The following is a 25044-nucleotide window of genomic DNA, read 5'->3' on the forward strand; positions in this document are numbered from 1 at the left end:
AGCCTTTATTGTGTTAAAAACTCTCCTGCCCAACCATCCTCGACAGGCGGTATATATCACCCAGACCTTGTATAGGTTTGTGCATGTGAGCGCAGTCTGTGGAGCACAGAGCGGTGGTCTGTTTCTCCTTTGCCGTGCATTCTCCTGATTTAATCTGCGACAAACTCCCAAAATGGCCCCCTGATTGCAGTCTTTAGTAACGTCAGAGCCAATCAAACAAACCGAGGAAGTACAGTTTCCCTCAAATTAACTCGAGGGAAAGGGGAACCGAGAGCAAATGGAAAAAAAAAAAGAAAGAAGGGGAATACGCCATCCCTCCATCCTCATTCCCGGTACATGCGGGGGTAATTTTCTGGCGGTAAAGGTTCAGCGACTCATAATTTGAGTGACTAAGGCGTAGAAACAACACGACCCGTCTGCGGGGTTCGGGCGGGGGGGCAGAGGTGAGCAGCGAGGTTCTGACGAGACAAGTGAAATCCAAGCCCCCCCGCCGTCGGGCTGCCCAACGCAAATGGACACTGACATTGTCGAGATAATTCATCTAAACAGTCAGTCTCTTTGGTTTAAGCCGAGCCGAGCCCGGCAGGAAAGGGCCTGCGACTCTGGCTCGCTCGTCTGAAACAATACCAGAACCATTACAGCATAATAAAGATCAATGGGCCAGACTTTCTCTCTTCTCTCTCCGCTCTCTCTGTTTTTCTTAGCAGACTTTCAGGTGTGCACAGCTGGGAGTTCAGATGGATGGTGACACAATTATTTGCACATGTTGAGACCAATGTTTGATTTTAGCTGTTGATCGGCGCAAGTTTTAGTCTCCGAGCGAGTTTTGTTCCCAAACTTTTTCTTTTGTTATAAAAATCCAACTTCCTGTGATTTATCATATCAGCAAATGGACGACGCGGACGTACATCCGAACACATGAAGAGGTTTCTTGATATTTATGTGCGTTTTTGCACCTCCCTTAACATTTTTTTTATCTCTACTCTTTCTTTATATTTCTAGAGATTCTCAAGGTAATAGCTGCTCTACTGAAGAACTGCCCTCTGTCTCCTGAGAGCATGGAGGTGCGCCGGCTCTTCCTGTCAGACATGATCAAACTGTTCAATAACAGCCGAGAGAACCGCAGGTACGAATTCAGAAGAGGCTACATCTCGCACACACACTACCCCGCAGAGTGTTTACACGCTGGAGGGATTCACACACACACACACACACACACACTCACACACACACACACACACACACACACCACCTTCTCAGAGCTGTGCACGTCCTTTTGGGTTTCAGGAGCCTGCTGCAGTGCTCGGTGTGGCAGGAGTGGATGATCTCCCTGTGCTTCATCAACCCGAGAAACAACGAGGAGCAGAAAATAACGGAGATGGTGTACGCCATCTTCCGCATCCTGCTCTACCACGCCATCAAGTATGAGTGGGGTGGCTGGCGCGTCTGGGTGGACACCCTGTCCATCACCCACTCCAAGGTCAGCACACTCATTAAAGCCATGCACGCTGCACACACTCACACACACACACAGACACACAGATACACACACAAGTTAGACGCAGCTTTGTTTATCTTCCTCTGTGGATCTTCTATCTCTTCATCTGTTTCATTCGTTCCGTTTCTGTTTTTCCTCATTTTTGTATCACACACTCTTCATCTCTCCTTTCTCCTTCAGACTAAACAATCCACCGCGTCACTGTAATCGTAACCGTCCTCATCTCGATTTCCGACCAATCGGACAGCAGTGTTCAGTCACAGCCATCAGCTTTTGTCACCCGTATGTTTAGTTTGCGTCTGACATAATGCAATTCATCACATGAGAAATTAGAGAAGCATTATCCTCAGTCTGGTGTAGCCTGGTAACTGAGCCGTGCCTCTCCGTGCCCATCAGATTACGCTCATGGAAGCTCTACAGTGATTATAATGTAAAAGCTAGTTGCAGTATAAACCAGAGGGAATGACTCCACCGGCCTCTCCACTCTTTATTTATGTTAAGAGTATCTTTCTTTCACGTAGCACAGATAAAAATAAACTCCTGGCACTTCTTATTTCCAAAAGTGGAATTCAAAATGCTGCTTTAGAAATTAAGTGTTGATATCGCGTTACCGCCCTCTGTTCCAAAGCAGTGAAGTAATTGAGGTTGGTGTCAGATTGTGGTCGGGGGGGGTTTTAAAGCCTGGCAGATTGAAGGTTGAGTTAAAAGAAGTGCCGGTGATATGAGACCGCTTCGCTGTGGCGACGGGCGTGCTGTGAGTGCTGGCGTCCAGTAGGGGGCACAGGAAGACTGCAGGGGGGGGAGAGAATGATATGAAGCCAGCAGTTAGCCCAATGGTGTGTGTGTTGTGTGTTTGTGTGTGTGTTGTGTTTGCGTGCTGCTGCTGAATGCTCTGAACTCCCAGCGTCTTCCCAGAACTAACTTCCCGTAGTAGCGTGAATGAAATGCACGTATGAACGTCTCAGGGAAACGTCTCCGTCCTGTCAGTGGAGGGCGGTAGTCGATGTGAGACGAGGGCGTAACGAGAACAATTTGCTTTGAAAAGGTGACGGCAGAGCTCTGCACGCTTTGCTGTATTTTTTACTGTTATTGCATCGGTGTGGATTTATTTAAAATTCACATTACTTTATCCAATTTGAAATGCACTTGATCAGAAATGTAACTGGCTTTGCTCTTGGAATGTTTTCGTTGGACGGTGATGATAAAAAAATGTTGGTGACACACTTTTTTGCTCTGGTTTCACCTGTTCATAAGGCTGCAGCGTGTTGGGTGGGGGGGCAGTGTGTCGAGTAGGTGTCGTGCAGAAAGTGTTTATTCTCCCCTCCACACGACAGCCTGTAATTGCCTCTTTTCCTATAATTGCACAAGATTAATGCTGATTCTTCTCGGCTCTCGTAACAATACCCAGCACTCGCCTCACAACAGAATTTTTACACTTACACTGTGTGTGGATAAACCCATGCACTTCTAAGACTGAGAATCACACACACACACACATACACACACACACACACAGTGCAGGGACCTTGCCTGTGCACCGGGTGCTAGCCACCAAGATACATGCATCTGCTATAAAAAAAGCTAAAGAAACTCAATTGCAATTTTATTGTCCCGTTTGATAGATTTCCTGCCACCTTTGTAGCACCGAAGCTGTTTGTCACTGTTGCTCTCTCCTCCCACTGCTGCAGGGCTGTGTGTGTGCGCGTGATTGTGTGTGTGTGTGCGTGCGTGTGCACATGTGTGTGTCTGTGTTCGTGTGAATGTGAGTTACCAGGCACATTTTCTTTTTTTGCCCTCCTTTTCCTCTTGGGCTCTGGAAAGCCCTTCTCTGCGATCCCATTGAATATTCATCGGAACCGTGCAAGAACAATCAGAGAAACAGGGCCTCATAAATACAACCAGCCCACTGGGAGCCTCTTGATAAGTGCATATATGCAATCACAAATACACACACACACACACACTTCACCCTCACGGAGACGGCATGATTTAGTTTCCCTTGTGTCAAAAACGGTACAACTTTGGCGTGTGTAGAGATAATGAGCCGAATGCTGAATCCATGTATCACTCCTCTGCCAGTGGAGATTTACAGGTTACACATCTTTCTCATCAACACAAAATCTATGAGCTGCGTTTGTCATCAATACATTATTGCTTTTTGTACCTTATGCTTTTTTTTGTGGGTTGTTTGATTTGACTGTATAAAACTCCTTATTGAATGACACAGGTCAGAAACTCATGAAAGAACAAGGCGAACAACTGACTGTCTTTACTTATACTTCTTGTTATGTGAAGCCAAGGACGCTGTATTTAAACCATATTCTGAGATTGTGATAATAAATCATAATTAACGGAAATAAAAACATTCTTTTTACCAAATAATTAGCAAGGATCTTCTGGATAAAAAATCTGGAACTAGTCTCACTGTTTTCTTGAGAACCTACGAAACATGTTTGAATATCACACAGATGTTAACGATACACAATCCACTGCCGAACGTTTCTCCTCCTTCTGATGTGCCATCTCTAAATTGACACTTAACCTAAAATGATCACTTTATTCTCATAATATTATGACTTTGTATGGGTTTTCCCCCTTTTATGTTGCCCTATTATTCTGTGGTAGTAAAACAGAAGGACTATATGGACCCTATTCTTTTTAATTGTTGTACAGTCAGACTAGTCTGCAGGTAAAATGTGTGTTTAAGATTTACTGTGAAATGTAGTGGAGCTTATTTGTGTATTTTGAGTATGATTGAGATGGTTTAAACCCCGAGATTTCTTTCCTTTTATTTAATTTTTTTAATTTTGAGCTCAACTGTCACAGCAAAGAAAATGTATAAGAAAAAAAACCGCATCTTGGGTTGTGTGTATTATTAGTGTGTATGTTAGTGTGGTATTGTAGCTGTGCAGTACCCTTCTATGTCATTCATTATCAAGTGAGCGTATCTGCATATGCATCGCTCTAAATAGACAGATGTTCCTGCAGGTGGGCACGCTGACACGACAGCCCCCCCACCAGCAACCCTCACCCCCACCCAAGGTGCCCCTCGTCCATCTCCGCACACAAATCAGTCTGAGAAGCAGGAGATCTCCGAAAAAGGGAAGAGAGAAGGTCCCTCCGTCCTTCAGACTCCCACTGTCGGCTAACTTCATTACAGCTGTCAGACATGTTCACCACAAAGATAAATACGAGTTGAAATGAGCCGACAGATCTTTGACAAAATATAATATACACTAAGGTATTGAAAATAAGCTGCTAATTTTCACAATTACATTTTTGGAGGAATGAAGTTTCAGTGTAGCGGTTCAGCCTTCTTCAGATCGTGATGGAATGCCAAACACGGGAGTTAAAGAGGTTGACCGAACAGGTTCTGCCTCCGGGGGTTATTGAGATGTAACACGCAGGACTCGAGCTGTTGTTCTTGGCAGAGAGCTTCAGGTGGATGCATTGACAAGTGGACAAAGAAAGGAGAAAGTGAAGACATGGAAAAGCCAATGCTAGATAAAAGCTGTGCGTCAAGTGGGGAGAGGTACACAAGTGTTAGCATCTCTGTATTTGGTCTTTTATCTTGTAAATATTAAAATCGCCTCGGGAAATGTCTTGTTATCAGATGACGGGATTTTCTTATTTTGCTTAAAACAATTTTTTATACACTATCTATGTGTGAGCTTGTCCTCCTGTAGCTACGATACAATTGACAAATACAGTAAATACTAAATAATGCTAGTGGCTGGATCGGGCGAACAGGAGAAAAACAAAGAAGAAGAAATGTTTTAACGAGGACCGAGAAGGGAGGATTTTGTAAACGAGAGCAAAAACCACAGGACCAGCACAACAGTTACAGATGCCATTGATTTTGGAGGAGGAATTGCATTTAGCTAATCGGATTAGAGCCATGCTGCCCTCTCCATCCCCCCCCCCCCTTTGCTTTGTGGTCGCTCGCTATCGATTGATCTAAACGTGGACTCCCATGCTGCCACTGTGGGGTCTCCCCAAGATCAACGCTCCGCCACCCGGACCCCAGCCTGCAGGTCCTGGTGCGTCGGCTTCTCCTGGATCAGTCTGGTCGGGCTTTGGAGAGAAATGGAAGTTCTGCTTTAGTCAGATTAGTCTTGTTACTTTCACCGAGAATGTTGTGTTTTCACTCCTGTCAAGTTTGTTTGTAAGCAGCATTACACAAAAACAACAGGTTTCCACGCAGCTTAGTAGAAAGATGCGTTATGGAGGAACTCATTGAATTTGAGTCTGGATCCAGATCGGAGGTCGGATCCAGGAGTTTATTTTTCACTTTCTCCATTATTGCAGTACAGGGCGTTTTTTTCCACCATTTTCCAGGGGAACATTTCATGGATCTAGATTTAAAAGTTATCTCCACATTTAGGGGACACGTGTATATGAGTGTGTGTCATTTGTTGCAGTTTGAATGAGTGGAATTTTGACTTTGGCTTTAAGAGCTTTATTAAGGGTCATTCTAGTTTTGGGAGTGTTATCACAGGTATTGATTGACCGCAGGAAAGTTGAGGGCTTATTACTTTTATTTATTTTTTTATTTATTTTTTGGGAAATACCTCAGACCATACAAACATTCTGGGAAATGACCAAGCAGCAATTTTCCCCTCTCAAAGCGCTGCACTGTCTTTTTGTTTACCGTCGTGTGTCCCGTTTCCAGAGCACTTCAGATCTCTTGTACGATCTGTCCACCGCGTGCTCCGTTAATACCATGTTACCTGTCACATTAGAAAAAAGCCCACCATGTTTTTTTTCTACATTACCATAACATTTTCCCATATACCCCACCGAAGCCCGGCCGAGTTATGGAGTAGAATGAAATTAGATTAGATCAGCGCTGATGTCTTAGCCACCCAAGGCAGTTTCTATATATTGCAGCAAGGCTAACCACTTTTTTTTTTCTTTTCAAAAAAAACCACTGAGACATTTTCTACCTCTGTCTAATGGTAACTGGATCTGTTGCGGAGCCGCGTTTAAGGCCAACATACATCATCCTAATGCACAGGCTGCATCCTGAATCCATGACGTTATGCACCGCGCTGCTCTCCCGCATAACTTCCACGGCGTTGCACTTTGAATGCGGCCCTTTTTTTAATTGCTAAAAAATGCTAAATGTCAAATTAAGCTCAAACTAATGGGGTAGAAGGTCTCGCCGTGTGATCACTGGGAGAGAGAGGGAGGGAGGGAGAGAGAGAGGGAGGAGGAGGCTGGTGCATTTAGAGCAGGCGGTGCACTCGGAGAACAGCTATGGATTACCAATCACTGCGCCCCACTACGGAAGATTAATGAGCACCCGTGTAGCAGGCTAATTTAGAACAATAACGCCTAATTAATTACAAATAATCAGCTTCTTTCACTCCCTTCCCTTTCTTCCACTCTCAATGACTCACTTTCTTCTTCTCCCTCCTTTGCTATTTCTCATTCTTTCTTTCCCTTCTTCCATTTGATCCCTGGCTTTCTCGTTTTCTTTGTTTCTCTCTCTCTCTCTCTCTCTCTCTCTCTCTCTCTCCTGCTGTCCAAATAGCCTCAGGTGAAAAAGCAGCAAAGTGGGTCTAGTCTCCCCCCCCAACCCCCCCCCCCCCACCCCCCCACACACACACACTCACACACTCCACTTGACTCCCCCATCCCGTCTTTGACTTTCTGTCCTCCAAGCCCAGTGATTAATGCAGGGTCTTAAATTAGGCGTGGGAGGATTTGCCGATGCCGGACACGCACTCAGCGCCGCGAGCAGACACGCACTAATAGTATCTGCTGCTAATCTATGACTGCTAACATGGATGGGCTCTTCCTCAAATGCCACTGCCGAGCATTGTCGCTATAGACGAGCAGTCTAGTCGACCCGTATCAGATGGTGAGAAGACTGAGGGAAGTTAATAGGCCGCGGGCAGCGAGGGAAAGTTTTAAATGTGGACCAGTTAAATGTTCCCAGTGGATAGATGTGGTAACGAGCTCACAACTTAACAGCATTAGGAAAAGATCCCACTTCCATGATTTGAACTTTGAAGAGATAATTAAATGTCTGGAAGTTTATGTTTGAGAGGTTTATTGTAAAATATGTGATGGCTTCAGATGGATCAGTTTTGGTTGTATGTTTTTGGAAGTAACCACTAATGTAGTTTTACTTATGTGTAGTTTAAAAGGTATAGGACATGTATCATTTAACAACAAGGTTGTGTTAGTTGTATTTTCACCACGTTTAAATGTCCCATTTTTCCAACAGCATTACAGAATGCACACCTAATTGTTATTTCCAGTTATTAAAATTTCTGGCAATAAACACAAGTGGACAGAGAGTTAATTACATTTTAAATAAACCTCAAGCTTTGACCAACTTTCTTGGACGAAAAAAACCCGAATTATGATTTAAAAACTGTCCCTTGTAAACGTCTGTAATAGTTCTCCACTAACTTCTGGGGATGTGTCCACACAGGATTGAATGTCCTTACAGGTTCATGCACTTTCAGTTTTACCATCAAATAAAGTAGTATCGATTTTTCAGGAACTGTCATGTTAACAACGTATTATCTCCACCAGTGAGGCTAGGTTTCCATCGTGGTTTAGAAAAAACTACTCAACTGATACCCTTTGGATTTGGAGTGGATCTGGATAAATGGGTGGATCCAGGATTCTTTCCCCCCCACTCTCTCTGACATAGTGACACAGGGCGTTAGCTTTGGCAGGACGATTTGCTCTCCAAGGGCCTTTCCAGTTTTTTGACCTGTCACTCTTTCTTAGCAATAACCTAGTTGAGTAAAATGCCATCATATGCAATTGAAATGATGAGCGAAACCTTAAAAGTAATAATTTAGCTGTACAAAAAATTGGTTTTTAGTTATTTTTTTAAGATCCATTTGATAGCTGGTATCAAGACAAGTCATGTCTCTTTCTGTGTTTGCAGGTGACCTTTGACCAGCACAAGGAGAACTTGTCCCGCATGTTCCGTCAGTACCAGCATCAGGAGTCTCTCGGCTCAGTCCGGACCATCTCCGGTGTCAGCCAGAGCTCTGAGAACATGGAAGGCGTTAACGGGTCGTCCGCAGAGGAGACGGCCCCCAACACGGTCATTGAGCTCCGAGTGGACGAGCTGTCCCAGAAGTCTCCTGAATCAGCATCCAGTTCCACCATCACCTCCAGCCCACAGGAGGCCGCTGATGAAAGGGGCCAAGCATCCATCACGGTGTCAAACATCCTGGCGAGGTCTGAGTCGGCGGAGGGGCCTCCCAGAGACCACTCGGGTGATGGAATAGAGACCGAAGCTACCGTGACACCAACAACGGCTGCAGAGGAACAGAGCGAAGAGACCGATGAGCAGGAAGCAGCGACGGAGACGTCCCCCGGAGAGGACGCGGATCATCTACAAGCATCCGTCAGTGACCCGTCTGAAACGCTGGACACAAAAGCAGCGGAAGTGACCGGAGACTCTGCTGCAACTCCTGCGAGTGATGATGCACAAACACCAACGCAGGGCGAAAAATGCGAGAGCGAACCCAACGAAGGAGAATCGGCAAACTCTGCGAAGGAAGACTCTTTAAATGAAGTGGACACGGAACCAGCAGTGGTTTCAGAAGAAGAAGTTAAGACCGACCAAGCAGCTCCTGAGACTGCAGCCGGTCAGGAGAGCAGCACCGAGGACCAGGTCCATGTTTCATCCGTGGGCGACCAGATCCAACCCAGCGATGTAGATGATAGCCACGAGGAGACTTCTAATGCTTCTGCTGCTGCAGAGGAAGGGGAAGCATCGAAGAAGGATGAAGATGCACATGCGGATGATGAAGGGAATAAAAGTGACCAGGAAGGAAAGGAGGTTAAAACGGAAGAAGAGAAAGAAGAGACACTGAAGGTTGGTGAAGACGACAAACCTGGAGAGAGCGAAACTGAAGGGAAACCTGATTTGGAGAGTCCGACTCCTCCGGTGGAAACACCCGGACAAAATGTGACAGAACCACCCAAAGAACAAGTTGAACCTGAACAGTCTGAAACCCCAACTTCAGACCAGCCGCCCTCAGACACCACACTGCCCCCTGCAGCTCAGGAGGGTGCACAACAGTCAGACCCCGCCTCACCTGAACAGCCTTCGGAGACCAGCGGTGGAGAGGAAACGGCGTCCAGCGCCCCAGAGAGCAGCAGCAGCACCCCCGCTGTCGCCACCCCAGCTGCCAGCTCTGACACCCAGAAGAGCACAGACACCGTCAGCAAGACCAAAGAGATCAAGATCGCCCGACTGGACGTGTCCAATGTGGCCTTAGACACCGAGAGACTTGAGCTGAAGGACACCTCCATAACAGTAAGCACCTGTTTTTTCTGTTTCTCTTTAGCTCTCACTAATTTGTAGGGACGGGAATCGGCAGGGACCTCCCGATACGATACCATCACGATACTTAGGTGGAGATACGATATGTATTGCGATTCTGTGGGTATTGCGATTCTGTAAGTATTGCGATTTGATATTACGATTTCCTGCGATTTCTTTTGGTTATTTTTTTTTTTTAAATACTGGACCATGGAAAAAAGTTGAATCATACCTTCAAATACAACACAGTCAAATTCACTTAGAACTTTACAAGTTTTTTTTCAAATATTAACATTAACTTAATGACTGCCGGGCAGCCAATAGAGAAAAGAAATAAAAATGTGTTGAAAATGTTTGCTCCCATCCTCCTGTTTGAGCTAATCCTGTTTCTCTGCAGGAGACGAGCCAAGGCCAGTCGACCACAGCAGGTGCATCAGCAGGAAGTTCTTCCAGTCAGCCGAGGGAGAGCGGCGGCGCCTCGGCTCCGCGCTCCACCATGTTCCGCATCCCGGAGTTCCGATGGTCCCACATGCACCAGCGCCTCCTCACCGACCTGCTGTTCTCCATCGAGACGGAGGTCCAGATGTGGAGGAGGTGGGACGATTCGCTGACTCTGACCAATGCTTAAGCAAACAATTAGTTAGTAAATTGATTCATTGAATTAGGATTTATTGAGTTCGTATGTCCCTCGGGGGCTAAAGCAGCTCTGAAGATTCCATTAGGTCTGTGTTGTTGTTTTCGAATTCAAGGTTTATTGAACACGCTTAAGGAGTTGGACCAATAGAAGTGTTTTTGTTTATTCGGTGACTGTCTTATGCAACATTTGAACTATTTCCAAGAGGTAATTTAACTGTCTTTTTGATTTCTTGTGTTTCTTAGTCACTCCACGAAGACGATCCTGGACTTCGTGAACAGCAGTGAGAACGTGGTGTTTGTCCACAACAGCATCCACCTCATCTCCCAGGTGGTGGACAACCTGGTGATGGCGTGCGGAGGCATTTTGCCTCTGCTCTCTGCTGCCACCTCCTCCTCTGTGAGTCCCCGGAACCTTTTCCTTTCTTTTCACATCTCGTTTTTTGTGTCTGTGGCCGCAGCCGATCGCTCCAGCCACAGGAAGTTATCCATCCGCATTGACCTTTTCTCAATCGCATTAGACTACAGTTAGCTGCGTCCTAACATTGTTAGATTGTTTTTGTGTCGTCTGACCTCGGTGACTGTGCCTCTCTTCCCCGATTCCTCTGCTTCTGCCACTGACCTGACCTCCCTGTCCACGGAGCAGGTTGACGTTCAGCTCCATTGTAATTCAGTTACATTCAGGTCACTGCGGCCTTTAACCAAATAAAAAACAGAATGTGAAGAATTACAACTTTACATGAAAGGATCGTTTCTAGTAGAGCTGTTGTAAATGCTACACATCTACATGAAGTCCTCAGATATACATGTTAAACTGTTTTAGATACATGACCTATATAATTAATACCTGTGGTTAACAACTCGCTTTACTGTGTATCTTTTTTTTATATAAAGTTATTTTTTAGGGGTACTGACCAGTCCCTTATCCCTACTTCTTTAATAACCTATCCATTCCTCTCTGTGTAATCTCTTCTGCTAGCATGAGCTGGAGAACATTGAACCTTCCCAGGGCCTGACGCTGGAGGCCTCCGTCACCTTCCTGCAGCGCCTCATCAACCTCGTGGACGTGCTCATCTTCGCCAGCTCCCTCAACTTCACCGAGATCGAAGCGGAGAAGAACATGTCGTCCGGAGGCCTCCTTCGACAGTGCCTCCGCCTCGGTAAATACTCAGAGAACTGCCAATTAGCTTTTTTTGCCACATGCATTCTTTTCCTTGGTTTTCCCATTTTTTTAATGATTTCAAACGTGCAGAAGCTCCAGACGCCAAGCTGTTTAGCTGCTCCCAGATTTTCCCTCCGTTTATCTTCTCATTTTACTAAGCCCTCTGTCCTCCCCCTGTTCATCGATCCACCTCCTATCAGCCGGCGGTAGCCTCTCGTATTAGCCCCAGTCATGGCTCCCTGTAGCCTTTTTGACCCTCCCTTCTGTATTCTCCCTTTCCCCTCTGCCTTCGCCCTCTTCATCTCCCTCCGCCGCTCTCATCCCCTCGCGCTCGTATCAGCACTCTCTTATCTTGTTATTATAACCCCACTGCATGGCAGCACTCTAAAATGGCTGCTATCATGATGTAGTGAGTTCTCCATAATGGCCTTGGCTGTACTGCAGCCCGGGGCCTTGCTCAGCCTTCTGTTCCAGGCTATTAAAGTTTCCTCTGACAGCATCGAAAGCCAAGACATCGCTCCGGCTGAATAAAAGATATTGAAATTCCTACATTATTAATTTTTTCTTCGACGAGTATTTTCACGCAAACACAAATCAACACTACATAAACACACACAGTCGCCTGGAAGCGGTGCAACACTCTGTTCTCCGATTTAAATAATTTCTCCGTGCTTTGTTTTCCGTAAGTGTGGACGTGCATATGCAGGCGTCCGCTTTTTCTTTTAGATCCTCATCATAGTGAAGGTTGCAAACAAAAAGGCTGTCGGAATGGAAACATGTTCTGCAAAAAGCACTCCCTCTCTCAGATATGATCCAACCGCTGCTGTCGGGGGTTCTGCAGGAAAGCGATGCCACCGCACCACAGTCCCCCTTTTTTAGAAAGCAGTCGTTATGAAATGAATATTTGATGAGGTATGCACTCCCTAGCGCTGGCACCTAATCTGATTTTGGGGCGACTGTAACAAGGTTTTAGCGTCTCCACCCCCCCCCCTCCCCCTCTGTCCCTCTTTTTTATTTTGTATAAATGCTCGTATGAAAGAGAAGTCCTAATGGAAAGAGTGAGCCCATTTCCAGGGCAGAATAATTCCCTCCTTTCGTAATCTAAATGGCTCCGAGTTAACATTTGTCAGTTGTCAAGTACAGAACAGTGGGGGTTGGGGGGGTTGGAAGGGGGGGGCTCCGACAGAGGAGCGGTACATTAGATTACAAACGGTGCGTGTGCCAGTTTCGAAGCCACCGAAACTTGTCGCAACAGAAGATATGTCTCCTGCGGTCGAAGGACGCTCGGTATCTTGCTGCCTACTCAGCATGTGCACACCTGAGCAGTGTCATTTGTTCTGGGAGCCGCACGCTGGATGTGATTCAGGAGCACACTGGTGCACTCTGACCTCGGGAGGAGAGGTGGAGCAGGGAAGAGTGAATGATGCTGCCAGGGTTGGCCAGAGCACTGACCTTGGTGTGGCCCCACTTTTTCTCCTTTGTTTTCATCCCTCTCCGCTGCTCCTCTTGTGCTTCTCTCTGTCTCTCTTCACTTCTCATATTTTGTGTATTTGCTTTTGGAGTCCTAATTGTTTTCGTACATATTTCTTCTCTGAAAGCATCTTTTATTTCTATGCTGTCTCATAATATCTGCTCCTCTGTCCCTCCCCAGTGTGTGCGATGGCAGTGAGGAACTGTCTGGAGTGTCAGCAGGCCCAGTTCAAGCAAGGCTCCGAGGGCCAGGTCCGCAGCACTGGGCTCGGAGCGTCGGCCCAGGCAAGTTCTCCACATCCTGTCATCTCTTCATTACCGTATAAATTGTCTACACTCCCTTCGGAATGCAAAATAACACAGTGAATCTCAACAATTCACTTTCACTCTTTTACTGATCGTTCTTTGAGTTTTTTTTTTACATTGGAAAACCTCCTTCATTTGCCCTTTTCCTGCACTTCATCACAAACCAGTAGGAGCTTTTTCCCTTTGTCCCGCTCCCCAACAGCAGCCGGGTGTTATTGCATTAGCTCATGTCTTATTATATTACCACCATCGGTTGCTCTTTGTTACACTAGACTTGGTTTTTGCCATTGCCCCTTTGATTTGATACAGTGACTTCCAGTAAAGTCCATGTGGTTCTTCCCTGAACCGGGTGTTAAAGCTCATTTATAATGCAGCGGCTCTATAGAAAAGCCATTATGTTAAGGACATGATCCCAGGAGGGAGAGCTTCCCTAAGCTGTGAAACCTTAACCTCCTCCACATAGTGCACATGGATTACCAAACATCCTGATTGGTGTAGAAGCGCGTGTGTGTGTTTTCCTGGACGATAACATGTGGTAATGGTTTGATGTTTCTTGGATGCATGCAGAGTCCTGTTGACGCAGTGACAGGTGGAATGTCTCCAATCAGAGATCTGGACCGGCTGCTCCAGGACATGGACATCAACCGCCTCCGGGCCGTCGTCTTCAGGGATATTGTGAGATGTCCATCCGCCACATTACGCTCGTGTTCACATTAACAGGCGCAAAATAACACAGATGTGACGGCTTTCTGACGAAGATACACGCAGATGTCTTTAGTGTGTGTTGTTTGTTCCAGGAGGACAGTAAGCAGGCCCAGTTTCTGGCTCTGGCCGTGGTGTACTTCATCTCGGTCCTCATGGTGTCCAAGTACCGGGACATCCTGGAGCCGCACAATGATCGGAAACATCCCCAGCGATCCCAGTCTGCCAGGAGCACAGGTATAAACCAGCCCCGGGGAAAACACTTCTTTTGTAATATTTATATAAAAAGAACAGAATCCTGAGCGCTGTGAAACTGCCGCTCTGAATGTTTTGCTTTAACCTTGCAACTTCCTCTCACATGTTTCTTGTTGTTATAGGATGAAAAAAAACTCACAACTTTAAGATATACAAAATATTACACTCTTTGTGTCTCCCTCTCCTGAATTTGGCTTTATTTCTCACATGATTATCTGTGTCTTCTCAGACAGCGGCGCCCTCTCTGGTGGACTGGAGGTGGAGAACGGCGTCTCCCTCCGGCGGTACGACTCTGGCATCGGCGACGACCACACCTCCACCGCCGCCAGCGACGCCGACCTGTCGTCCTCCGGCATGACCCACGGCCCCGACGCCATCTCGGAGGCCTTGTCCACGCTGTCGTCCGAGGTCCGACCCGCTCCGCCCTCGGATTCGAAGGGAAAGAATGTGAAAGACATCCTGCGCAGCCTCGTGAGCGCTCCGTCCGACGACATCATGGTGGATCCGAGTCTGCTGCCACCGGCGTTTCTGGGGAGCATGACCGATTTGGCCAGAAAGTCATCACTGCAGACCCACTCCTTTGATAGGTACGAGCTCAGGGCCAGACATGGCTTGACACACACACACACACAATCTTATTCTCAGATTCTCTCCCTCTTCCTCTCATGGCTCCTTCTTTAACTTTCATCCTCGAGCAAAGGGCCTAACAGAGAACCTGTCTGTAGAAAACCAGGAGCCATGTCTGAGCTGGAGAGAGGAAGCTGCTTCTTTTCACTGTGTCACTGATATTAAACGACTTTCTTTTTCATCTCCTCTGCTGCTCGTCTCCCCCCCCGCCCTTTTTCCTTAAACGCTGTACATTTGCATTACCCCTGGAGGTGTCGGGGGGGGTGAACAGTCAGGAGCAAGGCTTCAAAAGCCGAGCGGGGGAACCGAAGCCGCAGACGGACCCAGGTGAGAGAGGATGGTCATCGGTCTGGTTTGCATTTGGAGCGTTGATTCTGAGGCAGACAAACGGCCGAGGGGGGGGGGAGAGAGAGAGAGAGACGATGGTAAAGAGCGAGAGGGGGGAGCGATGGTAGAAGGGGGAGAGAGAGAGAGAGATGTCTCCATGGGGGTGATGTCAAGTCAAGGTTCTCATGTATTTGAGAAACATTTCTCTGTTTCTCTCTCTTTCACACACACACACACACACACACACACACAGAGTCGGTCTGCCTCCCCCCCCTCCCTCCCTCCCCCCCCGACTGTGGGAATTCCACGGCATCTCTGTGATCGCGTGTCTTTATCTGAGGAATGCTTTGTCAGGTCTCCGAGCGCTCCTCATATCAGGGGGATTAGACTGGCTCCTGTCCGCTGAGCACACTCAGGAGGAAGAGAGGACGTCAGGAGAGCTGGAGAACATAGAGTAACAGCTCGCTCGCTGCCGTTGGGAGCGCTCGCATGAAAGGTATACGCAGCCCAGGCCCAGGGAGCCAACTTAACCCCAGCTGCCTCTTTAGAGGAGATGAAAGCTTCTCTCAGGATGCTCACACGTGAACACCTCGTAGTGTGGCAACTCCATCAGTAGCTTCAATATGAATTCAAGGAGGAGGCAATATTTGTTGTCGCTGAAAAAACAGAAATCAGAAGTGTTTTTAAAAAGGTTTCCAATGGAGCTTAAACAGTCTGACATTTAATGATCTGAATTTTAAGCATTTTAACGTCTTAAATTTGTAAAATATTACAGACTAGGTCTTAAATGCTGTAAGGTAGCTCTTAATTATATAGTTTAATTCTTCTTCCGTGGCGACAATAGTTTTGATGGCATGCACAACTTTCTAATGACTTGTGTTGTAGTACTTTCTCAATGAGAGTTATTAGCAAGCTGAAAAAAAAGTACAATGGAAATGATAACTACAAAGCCCCCCCGGTCAGAATTGATCTCTCGGCTCGGCTGTGGATACTTGCCGTCACTGCCTGTAGTTTCGTGAGATAACAAAGTGACTCGAGAGTTATTCTCTTCTCGGTCACTTCAGCTTATCTTCACCTTATGTGTAAGTAGTTCTGGGACTCTGATGTGATTCTTATTGTACTTTACATAGATCTTAACTTCCATTCATTATGGTTTTAAAAAGTCTTAACTTTATCATGTAGAAACCTTGGGATAGATCTCGGGTCTAGGTCCTGATTAACTGGCTTTGGCTGCAGAGGCAATATTTTATTTTGAGCCTTTTCACTGGATATGTTGACAATATGAAACCAGAATGACACTCAGTAGAATGCATACCTCCGCTAAGGCCCAACAGTCTCCTTATGAAACCACATCTCAATTCACCAGGTCCAGATTTGTATTTGGACCTGCGTCAAATTGCAGATACTCGTAAATATCGGTCTCTTAAAGATGCCTGACTTTTCATCGAGATCCATGAATTATTCTCTGAGAAATCGAACTAAAATGTGTAAGAAAACTCCCTATTTCACGATGTTAAAGAAAGCAAAAACAATTCCTGATTCCTCCCCCTGATCTGGATCCACACCAGAAATGGAATGGCTTCATTTCTGACCCACGACGCTGCCTTTCACCGAGTTCTGTGGTAATCTGTCCAGTTGTTTTTGCACAATCCTGCCTATTAACAAAACAGACAAACTAACTGTTAGGATTCCTCTCTGCCAAGGCGTCTTTGCTATCAGTACCCTTTAATCCAGACATTTTTACTCAGTCTACATCTCTAAAATTAATATCAAATTTCCCATCTTCAATAAACTATCTTTTTCTGACCCCAAAACCCCCAAATGATTCTGACGTCTTCTGATTAACCTCCCATCCATATCATTCACGGGCCCTAAGCCTATATTTATTTTCTTATCTCCTCGGTTTACAACTCTTTATCAGCCCGCTGTCTCTGGTCCTTGCCCCTGACCAACCCACCACGCATCTAGCTGCGGCCTAACAGTGTTTATTATCTTGTCGTGATGACCCTATCGCTGACAGCATCTGCTCCTCACCAGGAAGTCTCCCAGTGATACCAGTGCAAGTCAGAGCCGACATTCTGCACTGACACCTCCTGCCAAAACATGGCAACTTCCCGCTCGACCCGAAGGATTAAATTTACGAGACCAATGCATGAAAAAAACGCCACCCCCCCCACCACTAGATAAAAACTGGGGGGGCGGGTCAGAGGGTGTAGTAGTATCCCTTCTGATTTATTTACTAGTGGAGACCTGCTGGATCTCTCCCATCCATTTCTCAGCCATGCCCCTGTTATGACAGCCAGTCTGCAAATATTTGCTGACACTGACCAGAACTAAACAGTGTCATTGTACAAGTCGGTGATTTAGACTTCACGGTTCGGCAGAATATGCGAGTGTTAGACGCTGGGATATACACGCTGTAGTTGTTTGCATTCCTGGCAGCAGACGCCGCATGCGTGTGAGAGCTGATGCACGGATGAGCTGATGCTGGAGTGTTGTTAATGTACCGCTGAGGACAAGAGAAAGCATGTCGGACACAAACAGACTCTAACAGTGGAGAGCTCCCTTTCTTTCATTAATTTCAGTCAGCCTGTGTGAGATGAAGAATTCAGCCCAGAGGACACATAATAGAGATTCACTCCGTTTCACCTGCTGTGATTGACTCAGAGGAAACTCGCTGGTGATTCTATATCTAACTGCTCAGCTCTTCTGTGACTTTATCTCCTCGGTTGTAAAAATAATCAGTTATTTGTGCCTGTCATTTAGATTAATGTTGCATGTAGACCACTGATGGTTTAAAAGAAAACTGGACTGGAAATGAAACCATTAAACCATAAAAGCACTCAGTAGAATGCACGTCTTAGTTTGCTTGAATTTAATCAATTTCACACAATCATGGATTTCAGTCAACTTAATATGACAAATTTTGAGAATTAGGCAAAATGTAAAAAAAAGCCACTGTCACTTGGTTTAAAAAAAGTGATTAATAGTTCCTGGCTCTGCCCGTTTGCCTGGATCTGCGCCAAGATTAAAGTTTTACTGTCTTGTCCCGCGTGTTGTCCTTCCACCAAGTTTCGTGGAAATCAGTTCGGTAGGTTTTGCATAATCCTGCGAATCCACAAACAAACAAACAAACCAAATAACCCCAAAAAGTACTTATTTTTTCTTGAGCCAAGAATTAAATTTTTTTGAATTTCAAAATACCCCCATCCTGAATTTCCAAAGCTTTTAAAAAACAAATAACACAACATATTAATACATAATATGCACTAATACCAAAGGTAAAAACTGCACTATATACAGTATACAAAATATGCTCATACAAATACGTACAGTTGCAGATACGTAAAATTTGTACATACACCTTTATACATTCATACATACATAAAAACATATTTAATGCTGTACAATTGAAAAATCAAATTTCTACTTTTTCTGCTACTTTAGTAAATGTTTCAACATTTTCTGCCTTTACCTCATATTTTCTGGTGGCACTTGTCCCAAATAAATAAAATGCAGCCAATTTGTTTTCGACACATACTGTATATGCACTGTATATACTCCTCGCATGCATTAACACATACTGTGCAATAACCTAATGCATACACACACACACACACACACACACACACACACACACACTTGCACACTAGAAAAATATTGAGATTGGGCTATTCTCATACTTCGTGGGCCCTTAGGTCCCAGTTGCTCCACTCATAAATCACCAATGTCATCCAGGTAATGTCCCTCCCACTCCGGCCATCATCGTCCAATCACAGCTTGAGCAGAGTTTATTAGACTCGATATCAAAGTAGCATGTGTGTGTGCATCTGCGTGTAGGGTCAGTGAATAACATTTTGATCATTCACATGCACAGGCTCGCATGAAATGAGGGTGAGGGAGGACATCAAAGCTCTGCTGGGGTGTACGCCCCCCCCACCACCCCTCACATGAGCCGGCTCTGAGGTTAACACTCAGGAGGACGGTATTTTTACACACAGACTCACAGCAGCAGCCACCACTGACACATCCTCACTCATTCTTGCACTTGTTTTACCTGAAATAGCAGAGATTACGGGAATCACAGCGCTCTCTGCACTTATCCATCGCAGGTTAAAGCCTTTAAATAATTCAGCCTGAGCTCGGCACACACAAACACACAAACACACAAACACACGAGCTCGTACGCTGCCCTGAGCTCCTGTTTGTGGGTCGAGTGGGGCCGCTGACGGCTGATTAATCGACTGGGGCGGCCCACTCATGATAAGTGTGGCTAATGACCTGCTGAATAATTCACCGGGCCTTTGCTGTGGAACAGATGGAAGGCCAAACGCATACACAGATACGTTCCCTGGCCGACTCGTACCCGCCTGTGCTCTCATGTTTATCTGTACACGCATATGCATATATTCAAATACTTTTGGACGCACACACACACACTCTCACCCTCCCTGTCTCCACACAGCAGGCGTCCTGTGTGTCTCTCCTGCTGTTGACACCTGGGGTGTTTCACGTCAGCGCCGCCCTGCTCCTCTGATACCACCGTCCAGCCCGCTCACTATCTGAAAAGTTACCAGATACTCACATCTCCAACCTGATTTTCATCCTACCCCAGTTTCACTCTGGACCTTCTCACTATGTGTTTGTGTTTTAAACCGAACTATGAAGCCACTTGGAATCCGCATGCAGCTCTGTTCTCAAATCATAGATCACTTGAAGCAAAAGGTCAACTGTCAGGGTTTTAACATTCACAGTAACTTTTAATAGATCTGATCAGCTGCATTAAATCAAGCCAAAGCAGTCCTTTGATTCCGCAGCCAGTTATCTGTCTGCACCGCAGGGAACCAGACTCAACTCTCCCCTCTTGTGTGCATAAAAGCGCACATACACACTCACTCTGGGAACATGCAACTGTATAGGCTGGTGCTTTTTAGTCTGTGTTTTTTCCGTATTTAAATGATGTGCATTTGATGCATGCTTGCATGTCTCAGTGCGCTGGGATTGGTTTGTGTTGGTGAGCGGGAGCAGTAGCCGGTGATTAGACCCTGCTTCCCTTATGTCAGCACTGACAAGCGGGGCCAGGCTCTCTTTGATATGGCCAGTGGTCTGTCAGAGCCCTGCTCTAAACTGACAGCTTATCTGCATGCTGCTTTCCTCCCAACTGCTGTTTGTCAGATAGGACTTGAACTCGGCTCGGTTGCACCAAATCACTACGAGAGACACTTCCCGATACTTTACAGGAGGGACAAATAAAGGAATAGCATTATCCTCACCCACACAAATGTATATATAAAAAAAGGGTTTGTAATGGTTACAAACCCGTCATTATTGATTATATTATTTGTTTTAATATTCATACCAAGCTGGGTATAAACAACCCAATTTAAAATAATTGTAATTTATTAGAAGAAATGGTCTGTGCGGTGGAACCGTAAAGTTGCCTTCAATTGTCTTTTGTATCAAAGGTCAGCAGATGCTCTAATTCTCTTATATTGATCAAATATTCATCTAATGCAGATATATTGTATAGTATGAATTATATGCTATGAATGTAAACTAAGAGAATGACATACAGAGGGAGGAGACAAACTTTGTCTGTGGGTCAACACTGTTGCATTTTACTAGAACCAGATCTAATACAGGAAGAATTTACCAATATAAGTCCAGGTGAAGGACTGACAGTGATCCATGAATGTTAATGTATTTTGTGCTCTGTAATAACTCTTGATAACAAAGTTGCTTTTTTTCCAGCTGAACATAAATGCTTGTTTTGAACAGGCACCATCAACATTTTCTTAACAATAGTTGTCTCAACAGTTAAATTAATCATTTGTCTCGTCTCTCTACAGAAGTGTCGTCGTCGCACCAAAGAAAGCCGGCATGGCTCCGTCTCCAGGCTCCTCCACCCCCGTCCCAGCAGCCACCGCTGCCTCCGTGTCCGCCGGGACGCCGATAGACCGAGTCGCTGTGGTATCTGCAGGCGAAGCCACTGAGGGCATCTCTGCAGACTCTACAGCTTGTGAGTGCACGTGCACGTGCACACACACACACACACACACACACACACACACACACACACACACACACACACACACACACACAGACACACGCACACACAGATATATTGACGAGTCAGTGTTACTGCAGGGACTGTGAGACGTAGCCTGGATGAATCTGCAATGAAAAAGTCAATATTTATTTCCAGATTGTGCTTCTTTTTTTGTCTGGCAGAATAGTATTGCTGCGTTAGTACAATGTAATCCAGTTTCTACAGGATGGAGAAGTCAGCAGGAAAAATTACAGTTACACAAATTCTAAAATAATTGCTAAAATTCTATATTTTTGATTTCATAGAATAAAAGTCAATCTAATTTTATTTGTAAAACCCATATTCACAAATCACAATTTGTCTCATAGGGCTTATGTAAGGAGATTCTTTCAAGATACATTATACATATTAAAAACATTTAAATAGCAAATAAAATAAATAAATGTAAGATAAAAACTAATTGCTTCAATATAAACACTAATAATAGTCAGAAATATATTATTTTATAGGCCATACATTTTGCATTTTTCATTAAAATATTCTTTGATACAAGGAGGAATTAAATTGAATTGATAAAATAATGAAAGTCATATGAATTCCTATGTTTACTTTATTTAAGTAATGTTAGCCATTTGTGCACGTGTGACTGTAAAAATGTGTAATGCTTTATTTCTCTGAGGAGTGACATGAGAGGGGGATTTATGGGGTTTAGACGATTGTGCATTTACTGTAGAATATGGTCACTCTGTGTGTGTGTGTGTGTGTGTGTGTGTGTGTGTGTGTGTGTGTGTGTGTGTGTGTGTGTGTGTGTGAGAGAATAATATGCGTTAAAGCTGTATGCATCAGTTGTTTGGTGTCAGTGAGCGGTGTTGAGTAAATACGTTTCTGAGTGTGTGTGTGTTTTAGTGGGGCAGTGGGAGGACTAATGGGGCCGTTCATTTACTCCTTTTTGTTTGAAGGAGCTACTTCAGCTCGAGAGGGACACTCTCACCAGGCCCACATGGCACAGCTTAACACCTTACACACACACACACACACACACACACACACACACACACACACACACACACACACACACACACACACACACACACACACACACACACACACACACACACACACACACACACACACACACACACACACACACACACACACACACACACACACACACACACACACACACACACATATGTACACACACACACACATTCCAGCCCACATTACACTGTCTGTCATTCGTGAAGAGTTATCCCTGCTCGGAGACTGTCCTGGCTGGAAAAACAAGCCCGCTGAAACACCAGAGGAATCCCCCTCCTCCATATTCAACTGGGCATTAGCTTATTTATGAGCCACAGGGAAGTGAATTTACTGCCAGATCAATCAAACGCGGACTTTGTACCTCGCGCGCCTCCGTCTCCAGAATGAAGTCGTAAAGCACCTTTTAGTTGTATAATGAAACAGTCACAGAAACAGCCCAGAGGGGTAAATTGGTATGTAATGACTTAATGAGGGAAAACAATTCAAGAAGGAACCAGATCTTTTTCAACACATCTCGCATTCCAACACAGGTGTAACACCCATGAATTTGCACGCACGGTATTCAGAACAAATACTTGATTTAATATATGGCTGAAAAATTACAAAAATACCTTCCAGTAAGTATCTCACAGTATAAAGTACACTGCCAGCTGACAGTGGAACCTTACCAGCCTTGCGGTGCACAAAGGTTTCCAACTGGAAAAACCTCATGATGAACACGTTGGGCTCCGAGTACATCATCCACTATCTCACCATGAAATTATTACTTGTACCCCCACTTGCCCTTTTCGGCCATAAATCCCCATATTCTATATATTTGAATGGAGACTATTGTATTATTTCAGAAGAGGCATGTTTCCACACCGGTTTATGGTGCTACCCTGGTTGTATAATAAATCGCTGAGTGTGTGCATGTGTGTGTGTTCCTGTGTGTGTGTGTGTGTTTGTGTGTGTGTGTGTGTGCGCGTCCTATTCTTGTCCGACATCCAGACTAATAACAGAGTTCTTTGGTTTCTCCCCTGTAGCAGGCGGCCAGGTTCCAGCCAGCGCTAGCCTGCCATCTGTCCCCCCCCTCTCCCCTGTGACCCAGAACACAGCCCCCAATATGAGGTGATTCATCTTCTTTTCTCCCTCTCTCTCACACACACACACACACACACACACACACACACACACACACACACACACACACACACACACACACACACACACATACACACACACACACACACACGTTAATACACTATCAGCTATTTATGCATGTGAACGCACACAATCGTTTATTTATGGATATTCACTGATTGTTGCTTTGTGCTCGTTTAAAACTAGACCTTTTTCTAGAATATTTTTTCGGGTTGCATACCAATTTGTGATTTTCCTCATCATGCACTGTGTGTTCATCTTTTCCTTCCTCTCCCACATCTTCAGTATCTCGGAGCGTCTGGAGAGCGCCCTGGAGAAGGCGGCTCCTCTGCTGAGAGAGATCTTTGTGGACTTTGCCCCCTTCCTCTCTCGGACCCTGCTGGGCAGCCACGGACAGGAGCTCCTGATCGAGGGCACAAGTGAGTTCAGCATCACTGATACACAGTAACACACACACACACACTGCATGGCTGCACTCGTCCCCTGCTGTCCTTGCAAACCCTCTGGATGGTGCATCTTCATTTAAATGCAGTAGCATCACCATTCCCTCTTGTTAATCCGATTCTGTGATGAGTGTACGTTGAGCCGAGAGCCGGTCGCCGTGCTGAAGGTTTCCAGGGGGCCGGGTCAGAGGCCAGGCCACTAATAGCAGTGTTTGGGATGTCTGCTGCCACCAAACAAAATGGAAAGTTGATTGATAGCTTCAGGGGGGGCTTGAAGAGAAGGCAGGGGGAGGTGTGCGTGTGTGTGTGTGTGCTTGTGCATGCATGTGTGTTTGTCTGCACGTGTGTATGTCATAAGAAGAGCAACCCGAAAGACCAAAGGCTCCTCTGCTCTCTCAGCGTCTGTGCCTCTGCAGCAGCCTCTCGACCCTCTGGTGGCCCCCCCGCCCTCTGAGAGCCCAGGGCGCGCCATTAGGGATCAATGGGACATATGCTGTCCAAGTCGGGCCGGTAACACAAGGCCCAAATATGTATTAGTTTACAGTAACATCATGTCAGCTCATTAGTCCCATCAATACTCTCTGCGCCCCCTTGCAGATGGTGCGATGTTAGGTTATCCCTGTTTGTGTGGATTCTTGTTCCTCCAGGATCCAAGAAGCTTTATGAAATATATAAAGATAATTCAGGCTTCCTACAGTCATGAAAAACCTGGAAAAGTCATGGAATTGTTAAATGTTTATTTCCAGGCCTGGAAAAGTGCTTGTAAAAAATGAAATCCCCAAAGTTTTGGAGAAGTCATGGAAATTTGTTCTATTCATATTTTCATGTCGTTCATTTACGCTGAGTTAATGAAATATGAAATAATTTATATGTTTTTCAAAAGAAATACGCTCAAAATATATACGCAAGCATACTCTCTCATACTAATTGAAAAGTTGGGTGGGGAAGCAGGCAGGATAATGCACTATGCCAGGGAAGTGTAGATTAACCCATGCTTGGCTACAAATGGAAAAGTCAGTGTCATGGTTTACAAAAGACAAAGACCTTAATCAAACTATTGTCTCATTCATTTGTGTAATTCAA

At 45.4% G+C, this 25044-nt stretch overlaps 1 protein-coding gene across 2 annotated transcripts in view; it reads left to right on the top strand.

Annotated features, from left to right (window-relative positions):
- The window catches only part of lrba (LPS-responsive vesicle trafficking, beach and anchor containing), a 180744-nt gene that overhangs the window by 35999 nt on the left and 119701 nt on the right, over window positions 1-25044 (top strand). Inside the window, exons 20-32 of one of the 2 annotated variants that reach the window (XM_061086902.1) lie at window positions 1003-1126; window positions 1288-1480; window positions 8412-9797; window positions 10201-10397; window positions 10683-10836; window positions 11416-11596; window positions 13250-13353; window positions 13942-14049; window positions 14172-14313; window positions 14561-14918; window positions 21135-21304; window positions 23401-23485; window positions 23804-23937. In XM_061086902.1, the coding sequence (XP_060942885.1) occupies window positions 1003-1126; window positions 1288-1480; window positions 8412-9797; window positions 10201-10397; window positions 10683-10836; window positions 11416-11596; window positions 13250-13353; window positions 13942-14049; window positions 14172-14313; window positions 14561-14918; window positions 21135-21304; window positions 23401-23485; window positions 23804-23937 (3336 nt within the window). Of the gene's footprint in view, window positions 1-1002; window positions 1127-1287; window positions 1481-8411; window positions 9798-10200; window positions 10398-10682; window positions 10837-11415; window positions 11597-13249; window positions 13354-13941; window positions 14050-14171; window positions 14314-14560; window positions 14919-21134; window positions 21305-23400; window positions 23486-23803; window positions 23938-25044 lie in introns of those variants that run through there. The other variant, XM_061086894.1, reaches the window with a different exon arrangement.

The sequence above is a fragment of the Limanda limanda genome, chromosome 2 (genome assembly GCF_963576545.1).
Source record: "Limanda limanda chromosome 2, fLimLim1.1, whole genome shotgun sequence".
Lineage (NCBI taxonomy): Eukaryota > Metazoa > Chordata > Actinopteri > Pleuronectiformes > Pleuronectidae > Limanda > Limanda limanda.